This window comes from Pollicipes pollicipes, unplaced genomic scaffold (assembly GCF_011947565.3).
Source record: "Pollicipes pollicipes isolate AB1234 unplaced genomic scaffold, Ppol_2.1 Scaffold_1600;HRSCAF=1878_pilon_pilon_pilon, whole genome shotgun sequence".
In the NCBI taxonomy this organism is placed as follows: domain Eukaryota; kingdom Metazoa; phylum Arthropoda; class Thecostraca; order Pollicipedomorpha; family Pollicipedidae; genus Pollicipes; species Pollicipes pollicipes.
Window position 1 is genome coordinate 8,528,559 of NW_023595962.1, and position 23,563 is coordinate 8,552,121.

Here is a 23,563-nt window from a genome sequence, read left to right on the forward strand (position 1 = left end):
TGGATGATTGAATGACCTGGCTGCGCTGAGTGGATGAATGAATGACCTGGGCAGCGCTGAGTGGATGAATGAATGACCTGGGCAGCGCTGAGTTGATGAATGAATGACCTGGGCTGCTGAATGTCCCGCCACGCGTCTGGTATTCGCCACCGTCGTATGTGGCACACGCAACAAGAAGAGCTGATCCAACTGTGCCATTCAAAGGCCAGCTGTACACAGAAACGCTTGTGAGCGCTTATGCAACTGCTCGCTGTTGTCTTAGCAGAATTGTGTTCGCTGTTAAGCTACCCCCTCCGCCACCGGAAGCCCACTGGTGCGCCTGAATAACGGCTGCGTGCACCACCAACACCAACACGCGACTTCTAAGTGGCCAGCGTTCAACAGTGCTTGGCAATAATGGCAACAATGCATGTACTTGTGCACGGCAGGCAAGCGGCGCGACATTCCTAAAATTAAATGTAGATTACTTGAATCCATAGTCTAGCAATGGTTGAACCATGACTTTGAAGTCCATTCTTGACCAAATTGGACTTGGATCCGTGCCTGCCAGCAGCCCATATTATGCGTATGAGGGAAAGTGGTCTGATCATCATGGCACCCATTCTTGTCTTAGTAGGAATGTTTCTTGAGTCTCAAAATATCACCATAACATATGATCAAATCAGGTAGTTTCGATGAGACTATTTGAGCGCTTAGAAGCCACTGTTGATCTGAACTGTGTTGATCTGATCACTGATCCGTGCCTGCGAACAGCCCATATTATGCGTATGAAGGGAAGTGGTCTGATCATCATGACGCCCATTCTTGTTTTAGCAGGAATGCTTCTCGAGTCTCAAAATATCACCATAACACATGGTCAAATCAGGTAGTTTCGACCACACTATTTGAACGCTTAGAAGCCAGTTTCTCAACCGTGCCCACAATATGTGTCTCACACTGTGTCCTGACAGAAAACGCGCGAATCAAGTTAGAGTTTATTGAGTCATTCTTAAAACGTCGTGAACGGTAAGACTATTCGCACTCACAGGTTCCTCACCCACGTAGTTTCCGTGATCGAGCGAAGGTGCGCTTCACGAACTGTCTGTCTACGAGCGGCCTCCAGAGGGCGCCCAACGCCCCAGCGGACGCAGTCAGTATAAGGCACGGTCGCGGATTGCGGACAGCGGCTTAGAACGCGCATGCGCAAATGAGGGAGCTCTCGCCGATTTGCTGCTCGCGCTATCCCACCTCGTGACGCAACACAGAGGCCCAACTGCGACGATGATTGCTCATGGACGGTGACGCGGCGCGGGCGACGGACGCACGGGCACGAGGTCAAGGGCCGGTGCCCCGTCCGCCCTCCGGGCACGCGGTCAAGAGGGAGCTGGGAGCCACGACTTAAAATCCGGGCTCGCGGAGAAGGGCCGGCTGATTGTCACGTCTAGAACACACCGAAATGAGCTCCGGCAAGGGTTCTGTGACGCAGCGAGCGAAACCCGCTACCGACACCGAAGGTCTGCGAGGAAAGGGCACGCAGACGGCGGAGACGCCGCCCACACTTGGTCACGTGACACGCGCAGAGCTCAGGTCCCGCCCGTCCTGAGAATCGGCCGCCAGCTAGTCCCGCACGAGGGCCGGCAGGGCGTCGCGCGCGAAACGTCACGTTACGTGACGTCACATCAAAGGGCTGTCGGGGTTACTGGAGACTGATCACGCACTTGATAGACGTCCGGAAATAAAGAGTATCTAACAAAAACAGCTATTGCGCCGGGTCCGCTTCAAACAGTATAAATCACGAGCTCAGGATACACGGCATAATAATGCTACGATAAATGTATATCTGTGATTGCTCTCTGCCGTATGCCGCAGGGATCGGACCGCCACGTGGGCTCGGATGGTCACGCGAATCCACAACACGCGGAGCAACGATCGACAGACACACCGGAACGCGCCGGGCCGTGACGTCACACAACATGGCGGCCGGCCGGTCACAACATCATACAACATGGCGGCAGTGGCGAGAGCCGTGACGTCACCCAACAAGAAATCCAACCACCAAAAACCTAGCCTACCCCGGCATCACATGGTGCGGCGGTCGCACGCGCCCCGGAGCCCGCCGGAGCAAGATGGCCGCCGTTGCGCACTGTCCCTGCCCAAGATGGCGACCGCTTCAACGTCGCATCAAAAGTCAGCATCCCAGCCAGAAAGGTCGTCTTGCGGCAGCGGCTCGGTGTCCGGTGGGTAGTCGTCGAAGTTGGACGAGTCCAACACGGACCTGCGCGGGGAGGCAGTCCTTAGGTGAGCGCGTGCAATAGGTTGACGAAATTATTGTCATGCTGATGAAAATGAGCCCTGTTAGTTTTTGTAAGCGTATATTTTCAGTGCATACCCTTCGTCCATGTATGAGTTTGCGATGTTGCTGCTGTCTATAGGTAACGCAGACTGGATAAACCTAGACGAAACAACAAACGAAGACCTGCTTCAAAGCTCATGACACAAAATGCAGCTGAAAGCTCCTGAAAGCCTGCTTGGATATCCGGGGGTGGGGCTTACCACACCCAAACAGCTTCTCATAAGCTGGCATTTCTTTATTTATAACCAAATACCAAAATCCATCATTTCTCTAAATGACTGAAAAATATATCCAGGGATATCTTCAGATGGGAGCGTACGATACCCCGACCAATTTTCGAAAGCTGACAATGAGGTCTCTTTGTAACACAAACATAAAATGTTACATTCACACCAGACTCTAAAGCAGTCTACTCAAGAGTCGATATCAGCTCGCAGTCTGAAGACGCTCTGTAGCCCAGCCCCGAAGCCAAATCTCCCACAGCGCCGGGTGTAGGCACAGTTGGCGCCAGGTCAACACCAGGTCCTAAAGACGACGATGACCCGTTCCGAGACCCGCCAGCCGGCGCCCGCCACCCGCCGCCGTGGCTCACCTGATGTGCGGTATGATGGGAGGCGTGAGGGTGCGTGCGATCAGGCCCTCCCAGTTGAAGCCGTCGAACCACCTGTCAACGGACGACGGCGGTGACATCTAGCGACAGCGACGGTGACTTATGACTAGCGACAGCAGCGACATCTGCATACATCGAATCCCGGTGGCCTCCCGTTCTGCCGCGCTTGGCCGAAAACAGAGCTGCATCCACATAATAATACTGCGGAAGGAACTGATTGCTGCTAGACCACGCTGCACGGAAAACTGCAAATTTCGCCGATTTCACTCGTTCGACACCGACGTCGTTTTGATGAATAAGTCCAGATTAACTGAGAAGCCCGACGTGGTAAAATTTGCAGACACACGAAACACCACAGCCTGCGTCCATATGGCCGCACCACACCGTGCACGCAAAAATGTGTGTGCAAGGACTCACCCAGAAATGTCGCGCACACAATCGACAAACTCTTGCAGGCAGGCCTGCGGTCATTAAAAAACTGAATGTCCATTCCTTCCATACGCTCAGCGCTGAAGCAGCATGTGGAGGATACTGGGGCCGATCTCAAGCCTACATAAATTCACATTTCAGGTGGCTTTTACTCCTTCCTGTCCATTCCCCGTGCCTGTAGGTGACACGTACCACACTCTTGATAGTGGGACAGCTCGACACAGGCCCTCAGCGTCTCTAACATTCACCAAAGACCAGGCGGGTACCATGTCATAAGACCGGCCCTACCGACTCCGACGCGCCCCACACAGATCAGATCCTAACAGATCCAGATCCAAATCCAGATCTAGATCCAGCGGAGCGACACGGATTGACCGCGGGCGCGGCGCGCGCTCACTTGTGCTTCTGGATGTCCCGAATGCCGCCCTTCTGATAGCCGAGCCTCTCGGCCGGGTTGTCGCGGCAGAGTTTCTTGATGAGCGCCGTGGCCGTGCGCGTGATGTTGCGGGGGAACTCGATGGCGTCGATGCCCTTCAAGATGATGTTGTACGTCTTCATCGGGTCCGGGCCAGTGAATGGAGGCGTTCCTGGCAGCGAGTCAGGCGTCAGAGGGAGGAAAACGAGCGGTAGAGGGATGCGAACGGGTGTCAAAGGGAGAAGAACGGGCGACGGAGAAGGAGGAACGGTATTGAGTTATTGGACATTTGCGAGTTCTGAAGACGGTGAGTTTATCCCGGTCGAGATGTTGATATAATCTGTTGCTTATAGAGCCATGCAGTCAGTGATAAGTCGCGTGAATATATCTGATCATTGCCGTTTTGTGAAACAAGACCGAATGCATCATCAGCGATATATAACTGATCAAATGTACAAAAAGCGGCGAGCAGCATTCATACAACACAACGAGAATGAGGAGGCGCATCCAACATCATACAGGGCTTGAAGTTGTATTATCATAAGCGTTCAAACATCCACGTGCACACTATTTCTCTCCAGGTTCTGCACAGCTCATGTACCACCCCAATCGCAGCCGAAAGCACAGCCATCCCAAAACGCATGCTGCTTTCCTCACAGCAATCGCTCAACACAACGTACAGCGCTTCTCTCCACGCTCACCGCTTCTCAATGGACCCGCATCGCTCACCGTCTCTTAATGGACCAGCGTTACTCACCATTTCTCAATAGACCCGCGTTGCTCACCGTTTCTCAATGGACTCGCGTTGCTCACCATCCCTCAATGGACCAGCGTCGCTCACCGTCTCTCAATGGACCCGCGGTGCTCACGGTCCCCTCCGCGTCTCTCACCGGTGAGCAGCTCGAACATGAGGACGCCGAGGGACCAGTAGTCAGCCGAAATGTCGTGGCCCTTGTTGAGGATGATCTCGGGCGCCACGTACTCGGGCGTGCCGCAGAAGGTCCACGTCTTGCGGCCCACCTGCACACCACGCACCAAAGCCACGTCCGGTCAGGTCCAGGCGGGGCAGGGCGGAGTCACGCCAGGTCGGGTCGGGCCACATACAGCCAGGGCCGGTACAGCGGCACGCCCCTTATCAGGCCGCCTTTACGTCGGGTGGGTCAAGTTAGGTCGCGTGTCGTGTCAGTTGAGGTCAGGTCAGGTCACTTCAGGCCATGCCGAGTGTCGGGCCCGGGCAGGTCACAGGTCAGGAACCAGGTGCCACTACACTTGACATTCAGGCCAGGCGGCTGCAAGACGGCGCGATGAGAAGAAGCGCAGCACATTGCCACAGGTTTTCAAGAATCCTCTGGTAAATTCATAGTTCAGGTAATCAAGGCTCGCATGGATGGCTACAATAAAGTAAGCTTAAGTTATAGACACAACCAAGGATAAGGCATACATGTCTGCTAAGGCTAACTATTCACAATGCGTGGCGTAGACTTGCGTAAAAAGTCGCTCTTAGAGATCTTAATCACCTATTCATCCGTTGTGCCATTTGCAAGCGGACACAAAGGCAACCAATACGAAAATCCCTGCATTCGCTAACAACCAGTCTTACCAGCAGTTTCTTGGCGAAGCCGAAGTCCACCAGCTTGACGTAGCCTCTGTTGTCGAGCAGCAGGTTTCTCCGGCTTCAGGTCGCGGATAGATGATGCCGCGCGCGTGCAGATAGTCGAAGGCCTCGACCACGCAGGCCGTGTAGAACCGTGTGGTGGCGTCGTCAAAGTTGCCCCGGTCCCTGCGGATGCAGGGACATCCAGCGACGCTTCAGCACGTGTTTTCGCAAAAGAAATGCGCGAGGGAGTAGCGGGTTATTCAAGACGTCACATCATGCCAGGACGGGTCGGCCTGTCGAAGATGGCGCTTAACTCAGCACACAGACTCATGTTGACACCGGTCGTCTGTATCGAAGGTCAATACGCACTTGCATGTGTGTGCGTACGCGTGTGGGTGTGCGTGTGAATGTGTGTGCGTGCGCATCTGCGTGCGTATGCGCGCGCGTTGAATGCAGTCCCAGGAAAGTTTACGTTCGCGCTGGAAAAATATGGCGCGTTTCTTCGAGTTAGGTTGTTCTAACGCATTTGTTGGTTGCTTGATGCTTGTTCGATGCCTGGATTGGATGCTTGGCTTCAATATAGGTGAGCCGCACAAATGACGCGCCTGTCATGTTTCAAGAGGAACTTGAAGTGCTAGGGCCTTATAGTGCATAAGATGGGATAACGCTTAGAGTGCGTTATATACTAGGTGTTATATTAACACTTAGAATTGACATCCAGATGGCGTTTTGCTTTGATTCATCATGCAAAGGCAGCCTTGAGCTTCCCAGATGTTTGACCCAACAGCTGTACTGCTTCTTCAATGCTGAGATGCCGAGAACATTATCAGTTTGCGACATCCTCTAGCACTAAAGCTTGAAACGCATCCCAGCTAATCAACGCTAATGAAAACGTTAGCAGCAAAAACACAATGGCCCAGGACTGTCATTTGTGTGACGCGCTCCATCTACATAGTTAGTGAGTACATGTGGCGACATCTATGCCAAGGCGGAGGCCTTAATGTGTGCGCGCAGGGCGCTGATAAAAACGGCGCTCGATACGTGCCGCGTCATTACTGTATATTGCATACTTTTGGGCCCTCCTGGGCTCATCGGATCACTGTTTTACATTCTTTGTTCATTCGGGACTATGTCGTCAAAGTCAACGAATATATCGTTAAGGCACCCATTGTTCGTTCGGGAAATGTCGTTCAACGCTGCCATCGTCGATGACGAGTACGCTACTACAAACTCTACATCTCCGCCAGGAATGATAGCCCACGACTTGCGACGCACATACCAGCACGAACTGGTTTTACGTACAAATTTTCGAAGTCTGATTATGGGTACATTCCGAGACTGATGTTGCGCAATGCACCCATCATCAAAGTGTACCCACCAATGCACCCATTAATGTACCCATCATCAAAGTGCCCACCCTCCGATGTCGAAGAATTGGGTTTTTAGAGCGGGCCGAATACCCTGGCCATATGGCGCCCAAATGGCCTCTTTCCAAAACCGATATTAGTGATAACCTCATGCTTGCGCTGCCCCTTAATACCGTACATCCTATGTTCTCCAAGTTTTGCCTTTCTTCCCTACACTAAAGCGGTCCACACAATGAAAAAATGTCGGGTGCCTACCTCAGTATTGTCCAGAGCTCTCCTCCCATGCACGACTCCATCAGCATGTAGAGGTACTTGCGGTCCTTGAACGTCTTGAACAGCTTGACGATGAAGTCGCAGTTGGCCTCCTCCATGATCTCCTTCTCTGACATGATGTGCTGCTGTTGGCGAGTCTCCACGATCTGCGGAAGTGGCAGGCGATGTTCACCCCGCAACGAGTGGCACCGTTTTGAAGACGGGACATATTTCGCCTCCCCGCCAAATGTATTTGTTGAGATTTAAACAAAGTCGCTGCATCATCTAGTCTCCATACCTTTACCTCCAGTTCGCTAGACAATATGGTGACTATTTATTAGTTTCCATGCTAAATTTGCTGCGCACAGAGTACCACAATGTTCGCGGCGTTGAAGTATAGTAAGACAAGAATGCATCATCGTCATCATATGCATTGTCATCGGTCACAGAACGCTAACGTGAATTTAATTTGACGGCGAAAGATGTTTTGGCATGACGCGACACGACATGGTGCGGGACAAAGGGCACAAGGCCCCATCTGCGCATCCATGTCGTCGTCGTTTTACAGGCGTCTCCTTCCCCTCCTTCACGGCGAAGGAGCGGAACCCCGCCACCAGCAGGCTCTACCCTGCGCTCACCTGAGTCTTCTTCATCTGCCTGAGTGCGAAGGAGCGCGACTCACCCTCCACCACCTGCGCCGGCAGGCTCTCCCCCGTGCTCACCTGGGCCTTCTTCATCTGCTTGAGCGCGAAGGAGCGCGACTCACCCTCCACCACCTGCATCGGCAGGCTCTCCCACGTGCTCACCTGGGCCTTCTTCATCTGCTTTAGCGCGAAGGAGCGCGATTCACCATCCACCACCTGCATCGGCAGGCTCTCCCACGTGCTCACCTGGGGCTTCTTCATCTGCTTTAGCGCGAAGGAGCGCGACTCACCCTCCACCATCTGCATTGGCAGGATCTTCCCCGTGCTTACCTGGGCCTTCTTCATCTGCTTTAGCGCGAAGGAACGCGACTTATCCGCCACCATCTGCACCAGCTCCACGCGGCCGAAGCCTCCGACGCCCAGCGTGGCGATCACGGCCAGGTCGGAGAGCTTCACGTCGGCAAACTCGTGGTTGATCCTGCCGCAGGCGCCGGCGTCAGCGGAGGGTGACGTCACAGGGGTCACGGCGGACAGGTCACGAGGGTCGCACCGGTCGCCGTCACCGTCGATTGTCCGCTTCGAGAGACACGACGCTCGTAAGGGCCAAAGGTATGACAGGAGAGGGTGGATGGGGAGGGGGGGGGGGGTCACAAAGACCGCAGGTGGTTCCGCGGGTGCAGGGGTCGCACAGGTCGCAGTGGGGTCACAACACAAGGCACCACAGGGTCCGCCAGCAACAGACGCCGGGCTTACAACGGCAGCACGGACGGAGGGCATTCCAGCCACCGCGTATCGCACCGCACTGACGACAGCGAGATCCAGGAATGTGACGCCGCGGACATTGCCACAGACAAGGCCACACGTGTGCCACGCAGGACAAGGCCACACGTGTGCCACATACCACAGGGGACTACCTGTGTCGACAGAATACGGCAATAAATCCAGCTCGCTTCGCACAAGAAGCTCATCAATATCGGCCCTGCCACCCGCCCCACGACAGGAGGTCACCAGGGCGTAACTCCCCAACCACAGGAGGTCAGCAGCGCGTAACTGAAATCCGCGAACGACCGCATTCTGCCTGGCAACGCCGCCCCATGGGGAGCGTGATAGCGACGGCGTAGCTCCGGCCCGGGCACGGCGCGGCGCGACAACACCAGACACGTGGCGCGAGGCGCGCGGGACTGGAGCGAACGGGACCCGGACGAGCTACGGGCGCGATCATGATCGTGATCATGATCATGATCATGATTATGACCATGATCATGACCATGATCACCGCCCGGCCATGATCGAAAGCGACGGCAGCAATCGGTGGGTGGAATCTGTTAATGTCGTTCTTTTAAAAGGTGGTTTGGAATGCGAATCGCTACGACTATGGCCGTGAGAGATTGGGCAATACAAAACCACGCGCGCGCGTTGTACAAACCACCGCGACTAACCACGCGCGCGCGTTGTACAACCACCGCGACTAACATTCCCGCCACAGCAACTGCGGCCAACACCCAGCGGCAGTTTTCTCAAGAGGCCGTGAGTTTTACGACAGACTGGCATTTATCTAGACATACAGACAGACGGACAACAGACAGGCAGACAGACAGACAGACAGACAGGCCAACAGACAGACAGACACACAATCGGACGGACGGACGGACAGACAGACAGACAGACAGACAGACAGACAGACAGGCAGACAGACAGACAGACAGACAGACAGACAGACAGACAGACAGACAGACAGACAGACAGACAGACAGACAGACAGACAGACAGACAGACAGACAGACAGACAGCCAACCAGCCAGCCAGGCAACCAACCAACCAGCCAGCCAGCCAGACAGCCAGACAGCCAGCCAGCCAGCCAGCCAGACAGCCAGCCAGCCAGCCAGCCAGCCAGCCAGACAGACAGCCAAACAGACAGACGGACAGACAGGCAGACGTACCACTGTCAGCACGTCACGGCACCGCCCCAACAGTGCGGTGCTCGTCGAGCGACGCCGGACGGAGGGCATGACCCGGTCGCTCGTTCCCATGAAAGTTCGAACGCGCTTGACAGCGTGCATGCATACACTGGCGAGTACCCAGCTATACAGCTACGCACAGCCGGCGCAGCGGGTGGCGCATCGTGCAAAAACACTGCACACAGCGTGCCTCTGCACCAACGGCCGAGGCAGTCTCGAAGGCGCGACTAAACGCGTCATCAGAGCCAATTTTATGTTCTGAGACATCCCTTTTTACCGTCGACCATAGCTACGTGGGGCTGTGAAACCAGCGACACGTCACAACAGCACAACGCCACGGCACAGCCACTGGAGTTCCGTGAAGTCCACACGCAGCTCTACAAAACGTGCGAGCTAATTGGGAAAAGAGCACAACACATGCCACATAGAATACAACGGAAAAACACAAGACACACCGCACAAGATGCCACATAACATACACATACGTTGGTCCGTACCTTTGACTTCCACTCAAGAACAAAAAGCTGACGGGAGCCCAAATCAAACGCATGAGCCAAACCGAGCCGAGGGCTCGAGGAAATAATCACAAAACCATTGGAAATAACCACAAAACCATACAGAATAAGGCTGACGTCTCTTAGCGTGACGCCGCGCAGTTACACAAAAACGCTAAGCGAATGACATCAGAAGAAACGAGCAAAAACGATAAGCATCCAGACGCAAGCGCGCTTAATAGACAGGACGGGAACGGCGTGAATTGTGAAGCGCGACTAACGGGTCGAACCTGATGAACTCAAGCCATGAGATAGCCTTTAAGCCTGAAGCATACCCAGGTTCCAAACACCATGCTGTGCCATGGAAGACATCAACGTCGCATTATTCCCGTCGCGAGGGGAAATGCCATGTAGAAACCCAGAGCTTTGAACCCAACTATGACTCTGACTAACGACTAATATAACGCAACTATAACGCAGCACACAATGGCGCAATGACTAGCGAAACAAAAGTGGAGATGCCATGAGCTTCATGCCAGTAGGAATGCAAACACGGCCGGAGGAACAAGGCGCTTATCACTTGATACGAGCCAGCTAAGGCCCCCCCCCCTCCCCCCCGTAAATTACGACTACGACCACTACTTGGATGCCTGTGCTCGTTAACGTGGAAATTCTTCAGTTTGCAACTCTTCGCACTTAACGCCGCTACTGGAAGATCTCGTTGGACTCAAGAAAGACAACTATTCCGATTGTCATATATCATTGGTATCCTCACTAATATGCCTCCATGAAACTATCCTTTTTCACCATACCACAGCAGCGATAAAAACAACTACATGTTTCTCGCCTACCCTGGCCTGCTGCACACCGTCGTCATCTGTGCATCAAAAGATCGAGACCACCAAATGGAGACCATATGTATACATATATATATATATATATATATATATATATATATATATATATATATATATATATATATATATATATATATGCAGTATGCTTACCAATGCACATCCACTTTTAGTTATACATATGTATGTATATATACATATCTATACATATATATATATATATATATATATATATATATATATATATATATATATATAGATCTACATTGGCACAGTATTGACTGATTAACAGCATACTGGCATGACCCACCGCTGGGTCGGCGAGGGCGCGGAGAGGCGCCCAACTCACTGTTTGCGCAGCTGCGTCTCGTCGACGTATCGGTTCTTCACCTCCTCCAGCCGGCTGATGAGCTGGTCGAAGGTATCGTGGTCGATGACGAGGCAGGCGACGCCGTCCGGGTCGTCGGCCACGATGTTGGCCGTCCGGATGTCCTCGCTGCCAGCCGAGGTCGGGTCAGGTCAGGTCGCTTTAGGTCGGGTCAAGTCAAGGTCGCTCAGGTCGGGTCAAGTCAAGCGGCGAGACATTTCGCTTTACGCTTGGCGCGTTATCGTTGAGACGGGCATGTTCAATTGCAGTGGTGGTCGGTGAGATAGAAGCATGCACCAGCGAGGATAAATGGAACAGGTGGAGAATAGTTGCCACGCTCACGCGTCACGCGTCACGTGTCACGCCCACACCACGCTCGTGACGTGGAGTTTTTGCCACGGCGTGCGTTTATGGCGTGTAATGTAAAAATTACGCGCGAATATCTAAGGCCTGAAAGAGCTGCAGCATAACTTTTCCCTCGCAGCTAACTTTCTTACATAAGAAAACGCTCCATCTGGTTAGATGACATTGGACGTTCGCGAATCAAACCAGTAACCTTAATTGGTAACGGAGTCCTCGGGTTTACTTCACAACAAATTGGTTCCTGCGATGGTAAAATGCATGTCCCAGCTCAGTTTCAGTGACGCGATGGATAATTAGCACGTGTTCTACTCAAATGCGTTAGAAGTTCTGGCTCTGCTCGACATAACCCTGCTCGACAAGTTTTACTCTAAAAGCTGACGTCCTATTTGCCTACTGTTTTGGCACTTGATATTTGGTATTTGGTAGTTAGTATCTGGTATTGTGGTATTTTGATATTTTGTATTTTGATATTTTGGTATTTTGGTATTTAGGTATTTAGTATTTGGTATTTTGATATTTTGGTACTTTGGAATTTTGGTATTTCTAAGGCTGGCACTACTCTGATCTGATTGAACGGCCTGCCTGCAGTTGGCCATACATGCTGGCTTTACGCTGACACCTGTCGATGTCAAATCCCTTACGCTGTCGCTTTTAGAGACAATTTAAGTTTATAACCAATGACAATGCAGAAAAAGGTTTATAAAACACGCAGTTGGAAAAGTAAGCTACAAATCCGACAGCGAGCACATAAACTTTCCATGACCTGCATTTGAATATTTATACGACCTGAGCACAAGCTACTGCTGGGTCGGGCCCCCGCTCCGTCCCCTGTCGCTACTGATGCGGCCTTGAAACGGGTCAGGCTTCCCACCTGATGGCATACGGTGCATGTCAGAGAGCCTTGTTGTACCGTCAGGCCACGTACCCGCATGACCCCGAGCTCAGCTCAGTCCGCAAGACTGCATCACGGTCCATGGAAAACATTGACATGCAGCGCGACTTTCAAAGGCCTACGTTCGAAATTCTGAGCGCGCTTTGTTGTGTGTAACTCCCGAACTCGAGCCGGTCGGCCGACAGACCAAACGCCATGCCAGAGACGAAGGGCCAGAGTATACCGCCACCGCCGCCGCATCCACCCGGACCCCGGTCACGAACGCCAACAAATAAAGCGCCAACAGCACTTCAGTCATCGACCGGCCGCCGCAGGTCGGCACGCCAGCTCTCGCGCGCCTCCTCCGCCTCGGCGCGCCCGACGACGCCGCGTGAATATTTGCGAGATTAGCCGGCAGGCAAAATTAGCCGGAGCCCGTGCCGCCGGGAGCATTTCCGCTACGCCAATAAGGCCCCGGAGCGACGCCAAAACAAAGCCGACTGCCACGCGGGCCGGGCCGGGTCGACGATGTATCCCAGACGCGTGAGCGCTTCAGCGGCCACGCGCTGGTTGGTGGGTCACGCCTGCGTGACGTCATCATATGACATGTCTGTAGGTACGTAATGACGTCTAAGACATTCTCCGACGTAAGATGGCTGTTCCTAGTGTCGAGTGGGTAAGGTTGAGACCTTTCAGGTGAGACATGTTAAAAAGGACACCCGTAGCAGCAGTCAGAGATCCATTAAAGGTATACACAGGAAACACGATTCAAGCACACACACACGTACACACACTCTCACACGCACACGCGTGTGTGCACACACACAGACACAAACACACACATATTTCATGCATATTTACACACCCACACAGATTTCATACATACAAACACACCCACACAGACACAAACACACATATTTCATACATATTTACAGATATACGTATATCTATATATCTAACAGATAAATATATATGTACATATATCTGTATAAAGGCATACAATATGCAGCCATCAAAGTTCCAGCTAAAGGGGGGGGGGCAAAGTACGTGACACGCGGGGATTAATGGATATAACGTGGATCGGAACTATATCCATCTTACACCAGCGTTCCTCAAACCCCTCCGGCTGAGCTGACAGCCCGACATAAGTGTGCAAACACCCGGATGCCACAAACACATATGAAGATCGTTACACTGAACCAAAGCAAGACTATGCCACTGTCGCAAAAACAACATAAAAATATTCCACTCGATGAACTGAAGAAATGCCGGCAAATATTGTTCTGCGACGTGAAAAGAGGATGCACGACTGTAACTGTGCATCCAGACACATTTAAAATTACGTAACTTTTCAAGTGCGTTTGCAAGGAATGTTATTCACATGGATAAGACAGTAGTAAATGTCTTATTCCTCGGAGAAAAACCAGGAAATCTATTTATTCACCAACCCATTTATTTACCAACTTATCTATTTACCACACCAAGTTGTCTCCATTCTCCTTGGTTTTTTTCCGAGGAATGGAATGTTACTTATTTACTATAGCCTTATTTCCAGGAATAAGACTATACTACAGACACATTTAAGTTGCACAACACGTCAGTACAGCACAGCACGGGGACACAGTATATCAGCACAACACGTCAAGTATTATATATCATATATATATATATTATATATATATATAATATATATATATATATATATATATATGTATTATTATAATAATGCATATAAATAGATATATATATATAGATATAGTATATATTTATATATGATATATCTATATATCTATATTATATTATATATATATTATATATATATATATACAGCACAGCACGGTGGCACGGCACGTCAGCACAGCACGTCAGTACAGCACGTCAGCAAAGCAAGGCAGCACAGCACGCTAACACAGCACGTCAGCAGGGCACGGCGGCACACCACGTCTGCATAGCACGTCAGCACAGCACGGCAGCACAGCACGGCGGCACAACACGTCTGCACAACACGTCAGTAGAGCACGTCAGAACCACGTCAGAACAGCACGTCAGCACAGCAAGTCAGTACAGCACGGCAGCACAGCACGTCAGCACAGCACGTCAACGAAGCACATCAGCACAGCATAGCGGCACAACACGTCTGCACAGCATGTCAGCACAGCACGTCTGCGCAGCACGGGCGCGTCTCTTCCATTGCACCTCGCCAGTAAGTGTGAGTGTGTGCGTGTGTGTGTGATGTGTGCATCGACCACAGCCCAGCCTCTGCTTCTACCACAAGCCAGCGTCGCTTCCCATTCGCGGTTCCAATGCTTTAACAGTGTTTTATTCCGTTCGCGATCTGAGAGAGCTGTCAAACGACGTCTTTCCGTTCACGATTTAAAGGCCCTGTCAAACAGCGTCTTCCCGTTCATCATCCAGGGGCTGCAACAGCGTCCATCCTATGGGCGGGTGGTAGCAGAGGCCAGGTCGGGGGGGGGGGGGAGGGGCGGCGTTCTGCACGGCTTACCCCTGCAGAGCCTTCTCGCCGAAGAAGTCACCCTTTCCGAGGGTGCGGATCAGCTTCTCCTCCATCGAGTCTGGCGAACGCATGGTCACGTTCACCTGCGGAGAAGCAGCCGAGGTCAGGTCAGTCAGGCCAGGCCGCGCAGACGGGGTGGGCCAGGTCATTCAGATTAGAACACTCTGCTCCCGCCGCCAGGACACGCCCAGTGAATTCAGGTCGGGCTATCGATTGACCGTGTCACTGTAGTCAGAAATGCAGATTGGAATGTCAAGATCAAACCATTCGGATGATTCAGCCTCAGGAATCGAGTTCAGATCGGCAAATTAAGTAGGTAATGATGCTGCAATTCGGGCTCCCCAACTTCCCCGCTTCTAATAAACGACGGCCAACATCATCGAACTGGTTTTTTAACGAGCTAGCCACCACACGACGCACACGAAAACTGTACGAGGCACACTCCAGGCGCACACTGCTTTAACGCCACTTATCAAGTTGGATTCTCCAAATTCTCATCCACTGAATCGATTGTCACTTCGGATTCCCTCATCTCATTCACTTGCACCCTCGGTGAAAATAAGTAGAGCTCGGCGCCCCACCACGAGACACCATCGAATCACGTGGTAGATGGGGAGCTGTCACCGACACGTGCCCCACAAAGTGCATTATCGTCGTATTACACGACGCACCAGGGTCCGCTATCGAATCAAAGCCAGGGAGACAACTCCGACTGCTCCGCGCGTGCGACGGCGTCGGCAACGAAGATCCCTGAATATCACGTGCGACGGGATCGACAGTGAAGACCACACATCCTGAACCCAAACAAGAAGGTCGTTGCTAAAACTAAAAACAAAAAAAGCTGAAAAGCTTATTGGACTCAAGGTGAAGAGCGTGATATTCTTCGTTCTCAACTAGAGTGTCTCCACTCGTTTTGGTCCATAATAATTTTTGCGTAAAATGTGCTGGAAAAATTTGATTTTAAAAAATGTTAAAACCGTAAAAATATGGTAGGCATAAGCATTGACAACCCAGCTCCCAGTGCATCAAGCAGCACCTCCCAGCATGAACGGGATCAAGGAGGAAGAATACAAGGGCAGCGGTAACGGAAATCTTAAAAAGGAAACCTGTGCGTCTTTTTACCGAAAAGCGTAACGCACAGCTATGCTTTCTAGTGTTGTCACGCTGACGATTCAGCAACGCTACTATGGTGCCAAGTTTGTACCGTTCTGCTGCGGCTCCATCCCAGTCGCGAGCGTTGTTACGAGCGCCCCTCCATTTGGAACGCCACCCTGACATTTCTATGGCGTCACCCTGACACGACTATGACATCACCCTGAGCGCTTATGACGTCATCCTGATGTCCTGAAGTCACAATGCCGCCATACCGACGTCATTAAGAGAATTCCACTTCACCCGAGGGTCACATCACCGTCACTCCACACACTGCGACGTCATTGCGACGTCACACTGACGTCTTCGTGACGGCACACTGACGTCACGCAGACGTCAGGCGGCCTGCGCCAGCTTACCCTGCCCCTGCTGATGATGTAGAAGGTATCACCTCTGGCGCCCTGTCGGATGATGTAGTCACCCTGGCTGTAGTACGTCTGAAATCAGAGGCCCGTAGCGTCAGCCATGGCTAAAACAGCCTGAGAACACCGAGAGATCGACGTCAGCAGAGAAGACCTAACCAATCAGCCTTTCAAGACTCGAGGATATCAGCTAATATTCAAATGCGGCGGATATTGAGCACTGAAAACGTTATACGGGCGGCAGGAACTCGCCAAACATCCACCGAAACCTAAACGGCAATTCACGTTGTGCATCATTTTAGGCTTCAAGAAATACAACGATTCTCTTTCTGCCGAAGGGTTACCCTAGCCTTAGCCTTACACCAGCTGCACGCTGTCCCGTCTAAACGCACGTTGTCATCAGCACCCGACACAAAGATCTGCAAAACGCCGCTCGTGCAGCCGGGCTTTGGGTCGCCGTTCGTCACAGCGCTGGGAAAAAGTCACACTGCGGCACGTGATGGCATACCACCATCGCAGCAGCCTCCAATGAAACCCGTCCTGCAAACGGTGCCTTGCACGCACGCTGCAACGCAAGGACCCTCTGACTGCACGCCAAGAAAGACGCGTGTTGTCAATATCAGGAGGTATTACAACTTCCTGTGCGTGTAGTCCTCTTTGTTCGCACGGTACCTAAGCTGCCTTTATTCACTCAAGCGCCGCAACAATGGGGTGATTTTTCCTACGATTTTTTATTTTTTCCTAATTTTTCCTACGCTGACCCCCAGTGCTAATGCCCCTGTATGATGTGACGGCCCCAGGCCGGAACACAGCTGATGCGAGCATGTTAACAGCATGGCACCTGCTATAGCCAAAGCCGAATAGGAATCTGAGACGACGTACAAAAATTACCAAGAACTGAATCCGCCTATCGGAGCAGTCCGATGACAAAACTCAGCCGACTGCGCCGCGCACCAGCATGAGCGCATAACCCATGACAGAGGCAGGGGGAGGGGGGCGTTCGTCACATGAAAGATCGACAAAAAGGAACCTTTCTTCATCTAGGCCCGGCTCTTGGGCTACCAACTCGCTCTAGGCGTGGTGACCGCAGCCTGCCAGCACCACAGCGACTCGAGGTTGCGCAAGTCCAAAGTGCACGTGACACATCGTGTTGTCAATGGCGCGCAATGCGCCACAGCGTCGCCTCGCAATGTTCCAAACACTGCCAGATATGTGGCAATTGTTGCGCAGCAGCCACCGCAACGCTACAGAAAGCCACGCTGGAATCCCAGAAGCGTCCAAAGACAGGAGGATCATCCTCACCTCCTCCAGCACGTCTGCCAGCTTGATGACCGTCTCCTCCGGCAAGTTCTGGAAGCTCGGCACGCTGTAACACAGGAGCTGACATCAGGTGCTGGCCGTGGACGTCCGTGACGTGCCACGCTAGTTGGGAGCTCACACCGGCTCTGCTTCCAGCCAGGCGTAATGACGCCGCTCGCATCCGCCAAGAAAAAGGCACACAAAAAGAGGAAGAAAAACGCGGGTAACATCTGCCGCCGCGAGACCCATTCCCAAACGCAAATCGTTTTGGTCCAAGCCATGATCAGCTTTTTCTCGAAAGTGGATATCAACGTGAAGCCCCTTTTCAAGCTGCAACCCACGCGTTTCAGTGGCGCATCGTGAAATGCGCCATTTTTCGCATACAATCCATATTCCTGGCTTATACGACTGGTTACCTCCGAACGTTTCCAGAGGCAAGGCCTTCCCCAATCACGGCGGTTACATTGCGAATGCAGTGAAACATCTTCATCGGCAATGTAACCAGACTCCACACGGCAGGCTCCCCCGTGCGCTAATGCTCGGCAATGCCCAATCGAGTTCGGTACTGAATGCCTCAATGTACAGCAAGGACGTCACTGGCTTTTATGCTGCGGTCACTGCGTTGTTTGTTGCAACATTGCATACTGCCGGCGCATTGTATTCTCTCTCATCATCCACCATTTTATAAATTGAAGTGCTTAGACCGCTTGCACCTTGTACTGCGGAATCCTGACTTCCTAAGTAGCTCTAGTAGCTCTAGTAGCTTAGTAGTTAAGTAGCTCTGTATTTAGCTCTCTGAGTAGGAGGCTTTTATGCTCGGACAACAATAAGGTTAATGCCTCCCGGGATTCGGCTGTAGGCCGTCCCGTAACACGATTTCGGAATTCCCTGAACACGGAGGGTACATCAGAAATGAACGAGACTCCAGCGTACCTTACATCTGGCGAACTTTGCCTGGACTCGAGGTGCGCTTTCACTATGCACAGGTTCTTACACTATCCAGCGTTATGGAATATGCAGGCTATGGATGCCCCGACCCGAGTCGGACATCATCTAACATTAGGCTGATGTTGAATTGCATGGCGGTGCACGGAGAGGAAAGGATTGAAATGTTTCTGAGCCGGCAAGACGCGTCCCGTCCCTTCCCCAATGATGGAAGACTTCCCTTGTTTGGGACATTATGGTAGCGCATGTCCCTTAGTATTGTTGCATCACAGGCATGCAAAACTCACAAAACATCCCGACAGCGGTTGCAATCCAGCGCAAACACGTGAAGTTCTTTCGAGTTTGGAACAATTAAATGCTGCATTTTCCGCTGTTGCATTTCGCATTGGCAGCGTCGCTGCGCCAGATTACACACTACTTGGCATTTAGCATGGAGCTATGTGGAATCTACATTTTAATGACGACTATATTTGAGCCCCGCCCCCAGCGGTACCATAAGCTATCGCCCACAAGGCTGGGCATTTCAAACCGGCCGTTGGAGGAAAGGATATGAACCAAATTTGTCCGTTATTCAATTAGATCATACCAAGCGCCAACAACTACCCGCGCTCCGTTCTCGTCCAACATATAAGTTCACGGCTCTGGGAGGCCACTGTGGCGCCGGTGAACTCACCGAAGACAGTAAAGCCACCTTCACTCACTGTTCAAACGCAGACGTCGCACCACAAAAAGCCTACAACACACTTCCCACCCGACCAGCTTACCGCTGTCAAATCGCTAGATCAGCCTATCAAATCGTTAGATCAGCCTATTAAACCGTTAGATCAACCTCTCAAGTCCCTAGCTCAGCCTACCACGCCTTCAGATCGTTAGATCGGCCCCTCCTATCACCAGATCAGCCTATCTTGTCTTCAGATCGGCTCCACCCAGCAGCGTTGCCGCCTCCTAACCACGCGAGGGACACTCCTCTGGCATCGACGCATATACTCGGACCCTGCCCCGACCTGACAGGGAAGCCGCGACGAAAAACGCCGCCGGCCCCCCGCCCGGGCGTCGGCGCCCAGCCGGGGCGGCTCTCGGGACCTGATGGAGAGGGGAAGCAGCCCGGCAAGTGGCAGGGTACGTGACGAGGGAAGCGACAAGGCAAGCGACGGGGGAGGTGACCAGGTAGGTGCCGAGGGAGGTGACGGAGTGGTCACGAGTGGGCTGTGCGTGGGGCAAGGCCAAGAGAGGGGCGGTACATGGGATGACGTCAGCCATGACTAACGGTAGGTAAATGAACGGTTGAGACAACTGGGCAGTCAGCTGACTCCGATCGAGCCATGCTGGGCCAACTAGCAGGCATTTTCGCAGTTTTTTTTTTGTTCAGCGTTAAAATACTTTTAAAAAAATTCCAGAAACGCTGCGCACAAGCTTGGGATGCTAGCCAGCAGTAAGAAAAACAATGCTGTCAGGCTGTAATGTTTTGTTTTTTTGCACAGGCAACGTGCCATACTCAACGCAACATCGCACTACATCGGAAAAAAATCGAGCACGGCCATACACGCAAATTTCTCGAATGCTTTCATACTTTTGCGCAGTAACCCTTGGTACAAACTGTTAGTCACAAGCTAGCGCACTCAACTACATTCCGCTTAAACCGCGGAGAGCCACGGTTCCCACGACTGAATCTGATCGAATGGACAGAAGAGAATGGCGTGATCGGCATGTCCGGAAAAACAGCTCTTCACTCTGGCATGTCAGGATTGCACAGTTTGGTGCCGGCGCCTTTGCATAATGCACGGCTATTCGGTGGAATCCCACAGCAGGAACGCGTAGCGTCTTCCACCGAACTTTGAGTTTGATACGAGACTTGCATTTTTGCATTCCAGCGCCAAGAGAGACTATCGTTTAGAGTTCATCAAGTAGCTTGAAGAAAAAATTAAAAAACTACCCGCCGTCACAGCATAACTGGCCTTTCAAATGATACGCATAAAGGAAAATCATCACTAACGTTTGCTTTTCGTTTCCACCGCGATCAACATCTCTGGCTGGTAGCCACAGTTGCCAGCTCAATTTCTATTACGCACCCGCCCACTTCAAACCAGCAACGACGAGAAAGCCCCATGCCGTCAAGAGCCTCCCAGCTCCCAGGAAGCTGCCGCCTACCTCAGCCCCTTCTCCACCCCCCCCCCCCCTCCCCCCCCTCCCCCCGCCCCGGGCCCCGGGCCCCGGGCCCCGTGACGCCCGTGACATTTCCCAGCGGGGGAGACATCACATCCTCGGCCGTCGCCACCGACAGCGGCGACCAATTGCGTTGCGCGTGATCGGCGCCGCCGCAGGGTCCGTCCTGGGCTCGGCGACGCTCCGCCGGCGGGAGCGCTAACGAAGTCGGACGGCGCGCGCCGATCCCGTCGCGGCACGATGTCAGGTTTGGATGCCGCTTTATGGGGAGGCGCGCGCAGCGGCGGAGGAAGACGAAGGGAAAAGGGGGCAGCTTCCTAGGACCCCGGAGTGGGAACTCCGAATTTTTCCAAACTAATGTCGGCTTCTCAGAACTTCGGAGAGTTAGCGGTAGTGTGCTGTATGTACGCTGTTTGAGCACGCTGCACAGTGCGACGTGAATCGAGAAACGTTTCCTGATTACCGGATGCTTTTTTCTGATTCTACCGGATGCTGTTCTACCTGGTTGTTTCACTGGATACTGTCAGTACCCACTTTGTTCTTATTACTTGCGGTTATCGGGCGCGCCGACTGCAGAGCTCAAACTGCGCCGAAAATAGTGATATTTAGTTGCGGCAGCCGTAGGCCGACGACCCCCCAAAGTTGTGGAGCTTGCTACGCCACTGGCGCCGCAATCTCCGCGCCCCGCGGCTGTGCCGCGGGCTGTCGGCATTGACGGGGAATCAGCGGAAGCTCGCCGCGTCTGGTGCACTGGCGACGGTGACCCGCGCCGCGTTATGTTCCGGTCTGGCTCTGCCTGATGGGCTGCTTGTCACGTCAGTGTGATGTGCTCATCAGACCCGACGGCAAAGATGGTGGTTGCTGGTGCTGCATATATACCAGGTTGACCCCTCAATGCTAATGAGGCCGATACAGTGGGTGGCGCTCGATAAAAGGGCGTAATGACGTGTGTCCACCTGCCCTTGAAGATAGGCCGGAAAATGCATCATTCGCGGGAGACATAAAGAAGCAACTGCGAGTCACGGCTTGTGGTGAGGTGGGTGGTTCGACAAGGGGCCAAAAAGTCTCGTGGGAAGTTCCACCCAACGGCCAAAAAGTTCGGCAAAACACACAATGTTCCCATATTTATTAAGATTGTTGGGCGTGTGCCTGAGTGTTTCTCAGAGAGAGAACACTTTGTTTTCGTGGCAGGTACATCCCGCTCTGAGTTCAAGTCTCGCTGAGCGATGACACTGAGAACTGAAGCGGAACGTCAACGCTATGTATTGAGACACGCAGCTGCCTTCAGCAACATATCTGGGTCAGTGCAGGGAGATGGATCACCTCCCAAGGCATTATGATTTTGTATGCTGGATATAACCAACCTTCAATAAACCAGAAGGCACTAATTAAACGAAGATATCAAACAACTATTGGATTCCAGCCGCGATTCCGTGAGTGGTATACTTGTATTCCGTGACCGGCCCTACATAAATCAGCGATGTTCAGAAGTCAAAAGTAAATGACAGGAGGAGCGGGGAACATTACCCTGTCCATATTCCCCCAATATCTCACTGATTGGTCCAGCTCGTCCTCTCTGCCAGGAGGGCTGCTACCGTTGGGGTGACCGTTCTAGTTGGGGTGACCGTTTCAGTTAGGGTGGCCCTGACAGTTCCAGCCCGTCTCCTCTGCCAGGAGGGCTGCTGCCGTTGGGGTGACAGGTCTAGTTGGGGTGACCGTTCTAGTTGGGGTGACCGTTTCAGTTAGGGTGGCCCTGACAGTTCCAGCCCGTCTCCTCTGCCAGGAGGGCTGCTGCCGTTAGGGTGACCGTTCTAGTTGGGGTGACCGTTTCAGTTAGGGTGGCCCTGACAGTTCCAGCCCGTCTCCTCTGCCAGGAGGGCTGCTGCCGTTAGGGTGACCCTGACAGTTCCAGCGTAAAAAGGAATAACAATATTCAGCCACATGAACATTTCGTTCCAAAGCTGAACTGACCATATCAAATGGAATGCTCTAAATTTTAAGATATTGAAGCAAGCATCACATGTGATGAAATAAGCTCACTTATGACTAGAAGTACGCCTTTAAGTGGAAAAGACTGCTGTAGACAAAATAATCTATGTGTCTGGTAAACAAATTCCTCAATACGTTATTGCCTAATTACATCATCATGCCGTGCACAATGCTCATTGAGAGCCAATTGACGGTCGTTATATGTGAAAATCGTGCTCATAAACGCCAGCTATAAACGACTCGATAATAAGATTTTCCTTGGCCTTGATCACCCATGGCCAAAAGAACGGCAAGATTTGAATGGTGTTATTATGGCGTCATGGATGCCTGGGTAACCTGGAAATAAATAAACCCGCGAAATAGTTACACATTTTCGCGGGCGTGCAGCCCAGAAACTAGAGAAGTTTAGGCCTTCAGAAGGGCAGGGCGGTGAACTGCACAGAATGAATTCACGATGGCGATTTCCGTTAAACAATATACACATGCGGACCACTTCCTTCAATCGTCTCAGCGCTGGAAACCGAACCGGCGTGAGCAGACTCCGCCGGTGGGGTGGTTCATCACACGCTCACTAGATGGCATGAG

General features: G+C 52.3%; 1 protein-coding gene across 1 annotated transcript in view; it reads right to left on the minus strand.

Annotated features, from left to right (window-relative positions):
• Positions 1 to 962: 962 nt before the first annotated feature.
• The window catches only part of LOC119102078 (cGMP-dependent protein kinase, isozyme 2 forms cD5/T2-like), a 28,669-nt gene continuing 6,068 nt past the window's right edge, over positions 963 to 23,563 (minus strand). The window contains 13 exon segments of the mRNA XM_037225473.1: positions 963 to 2,254; positions 2,925 to 2,996; positions 3,769 to 3,958; positions 4,677 to 4,806; positions 5,387 to 5,452; positions 5,454 to 5,471; positions 5,473 to 5,566; positions 7,006 to 7,169; positions 7,977 to 8,124; positions 11,302 to 11,448; positions 15,057 to 15,151; positions 16,580 to 16,657; positions 17,885 to 17,948. Coding sequence (XP_037081368.1) covers positions 2,161 to 2,254; positions 2,925 to 2,996; positions 3,769 to 3,958; positions 4,677 to 4,806; positions 5,387 to 5,452; positions 5,454 to 5,471; positions 5,473 to 5,566; positions 7,006 to 7,169; positions 7,977 to 8,124; positions 11,302 to 11,448; positions 15,057 to 15,151; positions 16,580 to 16,657; positions 17,885 to 17,948 — 1,360 coding nt within the window. The 3' untranslated portion in view covers positions 963 to 2,160.